At 37.5% G+C, this 11,049-nt stretch overlaps 2 protein-coding genes across 2 annotated transcripts; one reads left to right on the forward strand and one right to left on the reverse strand.

Moving 5' to 3' along the window:
* Positions 1–1,391: 1,391 nt before the first annotated feature.
* Positions 1,392–5,678, reverse strand: LOC117550398. The gene is made up of 8 exons (XM_034222828.1): positions 5,226–5,678; positions 4,118–4,242; positions 3,454–3,936; positions 3,041–3,260; positions 2,621–2,838; positions 2,018–2,162; positions 1,834–1,943; positions 1,392–1,727 (listed from the first exon to the last, which is right to left on the reverse strand). Exons 1-8 carry the CDS (start codon positions 5,284–5,286, stop codon positions 1,416–1,418), a joined length of 1,674 nt encoding a protein of 557 aa, XP_034078719.1. The 5' UTR covers positions 5,287–5,678; the 3' UTR covers positions 1,392–1,415.
* On the forward strand, positions 5,623–8,831 carry LOC117550395. Its single transcript, XM_034222823.1, has 3 exons — positions 5,623–5,998; positions 6,747–6,869; positions 7,784–8,831. The coding sequence occupies exons 1-3, from the start codon at positions 5,729–5,731 to the stop codon at positions 8,558–8,560; spliced, it is 1,170 nt and encodes a 389-aa protein (XP_034078714.1). The 5' UTR covers positions 5,623–5,728; the 3' UTR covers positions 8,561–8,831.
* The last annotated feature ends 2,218 nt before the right edge of the window (positions 8,832–11,049 follow it).

Consider the following 11,049-nt stretch of genomic DNA (forward strand, 5'->3'; position numbering starts at 1 on the left):
TATAAGAAAAATTATCTGCCAACAGAACAAGAAAAATTCACTTGCCAAGACCTTCTTAAAACAAGTAAATATATCTAGCCTAAAAATATCTACATATATCTTAAAACGAGTGTTTTTAAACCAAAAATAAGTACATTTGAATTGATGCAAGGAAGGAATATAATCTTATTATAAGGAAAATGTGCTTGAATTCAGCATATTCTACTGCTATTGTCCCAAAATTCTATTTTATGTTAGGCAACATTTCTTAAATCCAGTGCAGCTTCACTTTAAACAGGTATATTTGTCTAGATACAAGATAAGATTTAAGAATTATTTTCTTAATATGTAGAAAAATCTACTTAAATTCAGCATTCGGTGCTATTCTTAAAATAAGGCTAAATACCAAGAAACGTAACAAAACCTTCAAAAATCTTTAATCCTATCAAGATATAAACTTTGACTGCTTGCTTAAAGAAAAATGAGTCTCAAATGATTTCTTTTAATGTTTTTATTGTTTTCAAACTGCGTAGTAAAGGTCAGTCATCAGATATGTCTTTAGAAAAAAAGAGAACATTCTTTCACTGTAAAATACAACACAAGTGAAATTCTCATGACACTTTTGACTCAGCGAACAATTTTCAATAGGACTATAAGTATGAGGGGCCGCTAGGGACATTATTCAGAAATACCGTTTACTTACACATGTGAAACACTCTCACACACACAACTGAAACCAAAATAATTTACAAACATATCTAAAAATCTCTCATATACACATATGAAACGCTCTCACACACATGAAATCCAAAGTTATTCACACACACATGTGAAACGCACGCACTCACACCTGAAACGCTCTCACACACACATGAAATGCACTCACACCTGAAACTCTCTCACACATGAAACGCTCTCCCACAGATATGAAACGCTCTCACACACATGAAATGCACTAATATACACATGAAATGCAATTTCAGTATGTTGTGTGAGAGGGATTTCAGTTGAATCTGAAGGCATCTCGGTTGAAAAGGAAGTTGTTTAAAAAAAAAAAACTGCGAAGAAGCGCACATTTCTAAAAGGCGAGATGCCTTCCGTTTCAACTGAAATCCCTCTCACACAACATATTGAAATCGCATTTAATGTGTATATGAGTGCGTTTCATGTGTGTGTGTGTGTGTGTGAGGGTGTTTCAGGTGTATGCGAGTGCGTTTCAGGTGTGTGTGAGTACGTTTCACGTGTGTGAGTGCGTTTCATATGTGAATAACTTTGGATGTCATGTGTGTGAGAGCGTTTCATATGTGTATATGAGAGATTTTTACATATGTTTGTAAATTATTTTGGTTTCAGTTGTGTGTGTGAGAGTGTTTCACATGTGTAAGTGAACGGTATTTCTGAATATTGTCCCTAGCGGCCCCTCATATATAAGTGCCCTAATCACTTATGAACTTTTTCCAGTCGGCCATAGCCTTTTTGTATGAAGTAGTCATGTCATGGTCGTGAATGGCGTCCAAGAGGACTTCTGTCTGCACCACAGACAGGAGTGTTGCAATGCACTTAGGATAGGTGAGGTGAAAGGTGTAATAACATGCCATGAGATACATCACGCTTTCATGAATGTCCTCTTTTGGGAAGATGAGCACGGGCATGGTTCCAATGGCCAGTATACAGTTGGTTTCGCAGATGATGACAACAGGGCTGGAAAGTGGTCGTGTCTGAAGAAAGGTGTTTGGGTCTTCTGCAGACTGACACAAAAACAGACAAAGAAATCGTCACAAAAAGGGAAACAAATATGATCACAACATTTCACTCTTTGTATCGACATGAGAAAATTCTTATACATTTTCTTGCCTCAAGGACGTGGAGCAGAGCCTCACTTGCGTGCCTTAACTTCTTGGGTGGGGCCATAGGTGATGGGAACATCTCTGGTAAAGCCTTCATCATGGCAATTGAGTGCTTTACTGTTGAAAAAAAAAGTGTCATTCCGTTTCCTGCAGTCAGTTAATAAACAGACATGGTCAGAGATAATAATCACCTTTGTCAAGCTGCGGAGGCCTCATGAGCTTTTTGAAAACTCCATAAAACTGTGCCCTCTCACAAAAGGTCCCCCACCGGGTCTTAAGTTCCGTTAAGAAGTGGGAGTTGCCTTGATTGAGGACCCGCCGTAGTTCATCCATTAGCTAAAACAACGAGGGAGAAAATATGTAGAAGAAATATTAAAATCTACATTCCAAAGGTTAGTAATTCGTCTCATAACTGAATTTCCAAAAAAAGATTAATATGTGTATAATGTGATTTAAATGGTCACTTAACAAAAATATGCACATAGAAACATGTGTTTTTCTGCAAATGTATGTCTTATGCACACACTATTTTTAAATACGTATTGTGGACCAATAATACTAACAAAATAATGTTGTGTGTATCAGAAGCACATTTGTGAAATTAGTTATTTTTAAATAAGTGGAGGGTTTTTATATATCTATGCAGAATACATATTTGTATTCAATAAGCATATTTGAGTCATTCATTTATAAATAATGAGACAGATCTGATTTAATTGTCACACCATTTCTCATTTCAAATTTGGTCTAACGTTATCTGAATTAGGAAGCATAGTTGTACAACATTTGCTTACATGATCCAGTTCTCCAAAGCAAGGATAAGCTTTAAGAATCTTGGAAGGCCTGTCCTGCTCCTTTGTAACATCAGAGTCAATGAAGGCCCTTCTCGCTTGGATTTCGAGGTCCAGGAGCTGAGCAACATCCATCTTGTTCGGTCTGGCCTTAGTTTTATACATCGCCTGTAGAGTCTTATAGTGTCTCGCCTGGGTCTGTGGGCTCTCAGTTTCTGATGCTAGAAAACATAAACCCCACTATTTTCATTTCTGATGTTAAAGTTGAAATGAGACATTAACACACAAACAGCCATAGTGACTGACACAGGGCAAACATAGATGAGTAATCTTGAATAAAAAAGGGTTCTAAAATAGCTTATTGATATTATTAAATGTTCTTGAAGAGATTTAACTATCTACTATTTCAATTTATGTACTTACCACATAACTGTTCAGCCTCCGGGGTGCTGCATCGAGATGGTGGTGATCTCTCCAAGATCCAGGTTGATGCGGTGGATTCATCAGTCTCATCAGTGGACGTCTCATGGCTGCTCTGAAAGCTTAAACTCCTAGGCCTCTTTCTTGAAGGAGTTGAACCCTGCTTCTTTTTGGGGGTTGTCACATTCTGGACCCTTTTCAAAAGCTGCTTTTTCACAGTTTCCTTACAAGACAGACATACAACAGGTTCTGTTATAACTCACATAAAACAAACTTGTATCAAACAAAATACACCATACAAGCAGTTGCACAGAGCTCTTATTGAACTGGATAAAACACATCACTCCCAGTTTGATAGGCAAATGATTGCAGTGCTTTGTCTGAACCATGAGTTGAAAACTTGAATAGTGACATACCCACTCAGCTCTACTGGTTTGAGATCTGTCCCGAAGCATTGGGTAGTACTCAATCAGACGCTTCGCCATTACAGTGAGTTCACGGCTGCATGGATAGTTAAAGTCATCCCCAGCTGCTCTTTTAATGGAAAGCATGCTTGTGACTGTATTCCTGATTAATCGACAGCGAAGATCTTTGGAAAGGACGTAGTCTCCTTCTTCTCCAGCACGCTGCTTTTCAGAAAAGGTGCTTCGTGATTGCTCCAATTCTGTGTCTGTGTATAAAACATACAGTGGACTGGGAAGCTGTACGGTTCTGCTGGCACCATGTTGGGGTTGTGGGCTTTGAGAGGAGAAGGAGGGTGGAGAAAAGACGGGGGATGGAGAGGGGTTGGGGCAGGAGGAGGAAGAGGAGGGAAACAAGGAAGGTTGGGGGGTAGGAATAGGGCTGAAATCACAAGTCCCATGGGAGGTACTCGGTCTACACAGGTCTGTCTCCTGGCCCTGTATAAAAGATGCATATATATATATAAAATGGTATTTACAATGAAAAGAGCACTACGCTGTGACAACAACAAAAATCAACACAACCAAAAAACTCCACTTCAAATAACTGCATGATGACTAGGAAAGGCTTACTTGGTAACAGGTTTAAAGTCCCTCAAATGTTAGAATCTGGAATTACCTCATTTTCATCATGATTGAGTCTCCAAATGGTTCTTCTTCTTCTGAAGTGCTCAGGCCCGGGAAGGAGATCACGCAAGTCCTCCTTAGAGAGGCTGGGCAGCATGTCTCTGCTTATATTAGCAGCTGAAAACACATTTAACCACACAGTTAATAATAAGGTAAAAAGCAACTAATAACATATTTATCTAAATACATAAAATGAAAGAGTAATGTACATTTCTGGCTGGCTTCACAAGATTTTCTTTAACATTAAAAAATGTATTGCACTTACTTATAATTGATTGAAAAAATTGCTGTTACAATAGGTTCATCCAGAGTTAAAGTTATTTTGGCCAAATGAAAATGAAAAGGCACCAGGGAAATGAATAAACGAGGCATGTTGTTAGGATAAATCCATAACACAAATGTGTAAAATCTCATAGGCTATAAAAGTTATACATTTTCAGCATCTTTTATAGTACAATAAAACAAATCTTGATGTTTAAGAGCAAACACAGTTAAACTTATTTTCAAAACAGTGTCTTTACCTTGAAATCTTTATTCAAATAAGCATAATTTACGTCCCAAGCCTGCTTATATCCAAAGGACAGTGTAGTTTCAATAGCCTGCACTGCACTATCATACAACAACGCATTTGTAAATGCTGTCTACAACAAAGAAGGGCGCCAAAGATGGCTATGCTAGTGTACAACAAAGAAGGGCGCCAAAGATGGCTATGCTAGTGTACAACAAAGAAGGGCGCCAAAGATGGCTATGCTAGTGTACAACAAAGAAGGGCGCCAAAGATGGCTATGCTAGTGTACAACAAAGAAGGGCGCCAAAGATGGCTATGCTAGTGTACAACAAAGAAGGGCGCCAAAGATGGCTATGCTAAATACTTTACTGTCAGTTGTGGAAGGCTCATTTGCTTCTTGACATTATTTCTGGCAATAAAACAGTATCAACTAAAATGTTAACCACGATTTGTCGATTATGCCGTTATTAACAGCTTACAGTAGATATTAGCTAAGTTAACTAGATATGTAGCCAGCCTAGCTAAGTCCAACCGATTCAAATAATGTAAAGCTTGCTGGAGAGGTGCAGTATAAAATACAAAATTACATTACCTTTTAATGCTGCAGTTGCTATAGGATCCAAGCATGTGATATCTCTTCCATTTTCATCCATGGCGTAGTTTTAATGTTCAATCACTTGCAGAGGTTCAGTCTTCTGCCTGAAGGAAAGCTAGCCAGCAACGTCCTGAAGCTAGGTGCACCTGACCTAACACACGCCCTTAACGGACCCTCTTCGCGGTTCCCATTGGAAGGTACCATTTCTTAAAGAGGGGTGACAGAGATATTTTATATGTTGCAAATATTAGGAATATTAATAACTGATGCGGTCATAGGTAACATTTCAAACATCTGTTTCTAGATGCACATCATTCCACAAGTTATTCCCAGGCATTATTATGACGTGTATATATATATATATATAGGAAGACGACTCACCGGCCTCCCCCATACAGCTAGAGAATGTGATAAACCCACTTCATTAGTTATTTCCCCCAACGTGTACATGGCCTGCTGCAGAAACGTTTTAATATCGTTAACTTTTGGAAGATTTCACGATGCTTTGGCGGTGCGTTATCTGCTGCGTTTTTATAACTTTTTCACTGAAATTATTATTGAGCCATATTAATCGACTGCACAGTCGCAGCTCTGACTTCAGGTTGCTCTGTGGCATTGATGGATGCACTGAGGAATATAGAGTGTACAACTCATTCTACCATCATGTAAAGAGAAGACACTTTCAACATCTTCTTGAAGACACCAGACCTGGCGACGCCACACGTGGAGATGAAAACCGACAGGAGGAAACCCAAGGACCGCAGCAAAAAGTAAGTAACGTCTGCTAATTCAGCTAAGATTGTTAGCTACAGTGTTTGGGCCACGTGGCCACTCGGATACAGGGTTAGTTTCGTACATTGTGTGATGCTACAGATAGCGTTAGCCAATACTGATCAGCCACATTTAGTTATTATAAATCCCTTAGCATTAACTAATGAATCTGCTAGGCTACAAGCAGGCGGCATCTGTCAACCATATATTTTTAATTCAGCAGTTAGCTATGTAGTGTTTTTGTGGGGATGAAAAAACCGTTAAAAATATGCATTACGTTGGTGTTTGGCCACAGTTACTAAAACAGTAAATCACAAAAATTATGGTTTTCCACTTTTTCACTCTGCAATATTCTGCAAGGTGCATGCATCACTGTCAGGATCTGCATATGATTTGTTGAATTCACAGTTTTAGCAAATCAGAAATAAATCTCAAATTCTTTACCCACTATTAAACTTAAAACAAAGATAAATAGATTTTCAGATTTGATTAGAAAAAAAAGTTTCATGGTTTTGTTTTCTGGACTGAAAAAATGTAATAAAGAGTGTTACCCAGACTATGGATAAAGTGCTACGGCTTACAGTTAATAATTGTTGCTGAAATAACTCTTGCCCCCAAAGTTTGTTTAATGTGAAAATAATCTTAGATAGAAAGGAATTACATATTTAAATTGCTCTTTTAGTGAAGCTAATTTTTTTATTTTTTACAATTTCAAACAATCTTGTTTCTTTGATATGTTGTACACAGGACAACATTCAACCCGATCAGCTTCCAGCCGACTCCAGCAGCGAGGATCAGAACCTTCACACACCTGACTCAGTTGAAGAGCAAATGGGCATCGACCAAGATGGAGCTGTCACAGTGCACCAAGTATGTTTTCTTTGTTGTTGACTATCTACTGAAAATTAAGGGCTGCTAAATAAAGGTCAGGCCGATATAGTAGTGGCTAATATTGGCCTAGCATATAATTTATATATCAATATTATGTTGAAATATTTCATTTAAATTCACCAAATGATTCATAAAACCTAGAGGTATATGTGAAGATGTATTTCTATGTGCTGTACTAGCAAAACTAAATGAACACATAAAGAGTTAGAATGGCTTATTGTCTTGTTGGAGTACTAATGTTTGATATGTTTTGGTCAGAGTTACAAAATATTAAATTATCTATCTTTGCTCACCACATGTCACCAGTTTTTTTATCATCAGATGTGCATACATTTAAAGATTATATATTTCTGTCACATTGAGTAATGTTATACCTGCAAATGTCAAGTTACTACATTTTGTATTGTAGGATCTGACAACACATGCCACTGCCTTTGTTATCAATGCTTCCTATGTAACCTTTTTGGACTAAAAGCATTATGCCATGTGTGATCTGCTTCTCAGAACATATTAACAGGAAATATTTTGTGTGCGACAAAGAAATGCAAATGAGCATTTATTATCCAGAAATTCAAGCCATTCACTCTGACTAACCCAGTAAGGGATTTCCCATATTTTATTACAATTTATAACCAGACACAGTGTAGCCATATATTAAGTTAGACCTAGTTGTTCTTTGAGAACAGAGCACAGTATTTGGCTACCTACTGTACACAGTTAGCAGTTAATAGTGGTTCACTGATGGCCGAGTTCAGTTTTAGTGCTTTGTTATCCACTTTACTGTTGTGTCTATGTCATAAGCAAAACTGTATATCACATAAAGCTACAGTGATCATGATAATGTTTACCAACATCAAAGATTGATCACATCGCTTTCAATCTCTCATTTTCAGAAAGGCATGAATGACATTGTTGCTGGGGTACAGCAGTATCAATCATCACTATTGGACAACCTCAGGACGCAGATGAAGGAAGTTCTAAAGAAGAATTCAGGAAGTACAACCAATCAACTTGGAAAAGATGCAATGGATATATTTGACAGTTTCATTGACCCCTTTGCTAACGTTTCAACAACATTTCGCCAGAACAGTGTTATTAGGAAGCAGTTTTGTTGTGTGGATGCAGAGGAAATTCCAATTGCTCGAACCATATGCAGGAAGAAACGTGGAGGATCAACAGATTTTGTCATCAAAGACAAATTATTTTATTATGTACCATTAGTCAAAAGTGTAGAGCAGTTCCTATTACATCCGAGGATTTTGACTATGATTGAAGAGGTACCCCAGAGGTGCAGTGAAGGTTTTTTTCATGACCTTGTTGATGGTTCTCTTTTAAAATCTCATCCCTTATTTTCAGAGAAACCAAATGCACTGCAGATTATTCTGTATACAGACGAAATAGAGATCTGTAATCCACTAGGATCCTTTTCATCAAAGAACAAGTTGTTAATGGTGTACTACACCCTAGGAAATATAAATCCAAATTACAGGTCTAAGCTGGCTGCTATTAGGCTACTTGCGATGGCTAAATCAGCAGACCTCCGTCAATCTGGTGTAGATGTAATATTGAATAGAATAAAGGAAGACATGGATGCATTGTACAGTGGTGTTAAAATTCAAACTATTAACGGGGAGAAAACAATACATGGTGCTATGGTTTCTCTCTGGTGACACCCTGGCACAGCATGAACTCGCAGGGTTCAAAGAAGGAGTGGGCTTTGCTTACTGTGAGTGTTCTTTTGAGGACATGCAGTCACAATTCAACGAGGATGCATATATTAAAAGAACATTGGAGAATCATGTCAGACAGTGTGATGAAATAGAAAAGGCTAACACAGACTTGCTTCGCAACAGCCTTAGAACAACATATGGGATCAATCGAAGGAGCAAGTTAGTTGACTTCTCATCCTTTGATATTATTCGGCAAACCCCGCAAGACATTATGCATGTCATTCTTGAGGGTATAGCTTCTCTGGAAATGAAATGTGTTTTGAATCATCTTGTTCAGTCAGGAGAGTTAAATCTGGACTCTGTGAATTCAGCTATTCTTGGTTTCCCTTATTCGCCTCTAGATGTTAGAGATCGACCATCCCCAATTTCTCCGAATACACTGATGTCAACTGATGGTAAACTAAGGCAGTCATCAGGGCAAATGCTTGTCCTGTTGAGGATATTGCCATTTGTTTTGGAACATTTGAAAGTCAATGCAGTTGATAATGGACTTAATAGAGATTGTTCAAATAGTGTTTGCACCTGTTCTTACCATTGCAACTGTGTCAAGGTTAAAGTTACTGATTGAAAGTCATTTGAAGCATTGGAAGGAGCTTTTTCCAGACCACAATGTTACACCTAAGCAGCATTACATGATACATTTGCCATCACAGATAGAATCATTGGGTCCCATGGTCAGACATATGTGTATGCGGTTCGAGTCTAAGCATTGTTTATTTAAGCAATGGGCCTCCAAGCTCAATTTTAAAAATGTATGCAAGTCTTTGATTAATCAGAACCAAATATATGAAAGCTGCCAAAATGTTGACCCTTCCAAGCACCCAATTTTTTCAAATGAAAAGGAGATGGGTCCTGTATCTGAGGTTAGAGATCTACAATATTTACATGGGAAATTGAGGGACTTCCTAGGTTTTAGTGAAATTAACCATGCTGTATCAGTGAAATGGCTTGTGATAAATGGTAATAAATACATTACTGAGAAGTCCTTGATCCTTGCCAATGTACTAAATGGTAATACACCCGAATTTGGACTTGTCAAAAGCATATTTCTTGTTGATTCTAAGCTTTATTGTTTGGAATATCAGCCTTTTCAGTCCATATGCTTTGATAGAAATGTTATGGCTTATCAAGTTGAGGTCCCACACCTTGCACAGGCCACTGAGTTAGTGGATGCTGAAAAGCTGGTTGATTTTACCTCTTATTACACAATCAGCAGAAAGGGCCAAACCTATGTACAAGTGAAATACTATCTTGGGGATGTAATGGAATTACACAACAGTTCAAATGACTCATAGCGTGTTCCTTTGATATGATGATGTTGAAACATTTAAAGCAAACTTAGCAGGTTTAAATGTAGGACTAAGGTCCTGACTTAGGATATGTTATTAGCAGATTCAAATGTTAGCTGTTTGGATTCCAGATGCGTTTTGCATTATAGTTTGCAGTGTACCTAAATCATCTGTATCTTTGTATAATACTGGGTCTTTCTTTCAGGTTGTTTTAAATGTTAATTACATAACATGTTATCAGCCATTTAGGTGTTTATCACAATGCTGTTTATGTTTGCTAAATGCCCTTGGCCTGAATAATGTTACCTACTTTAACTTTTCAAATGAGATGTTTGCACATATTGCTCAATCACTTTAGCTTGCTGAAGAATAATACATGCTGAAAAGAATGTTCTTAATGCAGTAGTTTGACTTGGCTGGTGCTGTTATTTCTGTATACTGCATTTCATATATGGACATACTTAATTGATGTACTGGGTTTTAGAGCGACAATAAAACAATGAATTTCATTTGGTCCTTATCTGTTTTTAATATGTTAAGAGATGAAAAAGGATAGGATGCTTGCAATAAGATATTCTGACTTTGAAAAAGCAGTTTTCTACTTATCAGTGTTGATCTAATATCTTTAGAATTATGGTATTTCTCAATTTAAACATTAATTTACTCAGAATCAGTATTAAAATCTCAAAAACAAGTAATAAAACCTCATTAAGATAATGAAGTAAAAAAACACTTAATGGAAGTGAAATTCACTACAGCAAAAACTTCTTTGTAAGAGGAAATATCTTGGCAGACAAAATATAAGCATATTTTGTCTTGATTTAAGATATTTCATCTTAGTAAGATTTCAGTTTTTGCAGTGCATACATTCACCTCAGGATCAAACTTTCATCAGTGTGACATGAATTTATTAGAGGCCTATGAGCAGTGAGACATGCATTAGATCAGTGGTCACCAACTTTTTTAAGCCCAAGATCACCGACCTCGGCCTAGGTGAAAGGCGAGATCTACCTATTGCAGAATTGAGTGAAAAAGACGGCCCAGACAGTGCTTCCAATTTGAGGCCTTTTATATAGGCTAATTGCATCTGAATTACTGTTACAATGAAGGCTCCATAATCAGCTCACAGCATATAGGCAG

Source organism: Gymnodraco acuticeps, unplaced genomic scaffold, assembly GCF_902827175.1.
Source record: "Gymnodraco acuticeps unplaced genomic scaffold, fGymAcu1.1, whole genome shotgun sequence".
NCBI lineage: Eukaryota > Metazoa > Chordata > Actinopteri > Perciformes > Bathydraconidae > Gymnodraco > Gymnodraco acuticeps.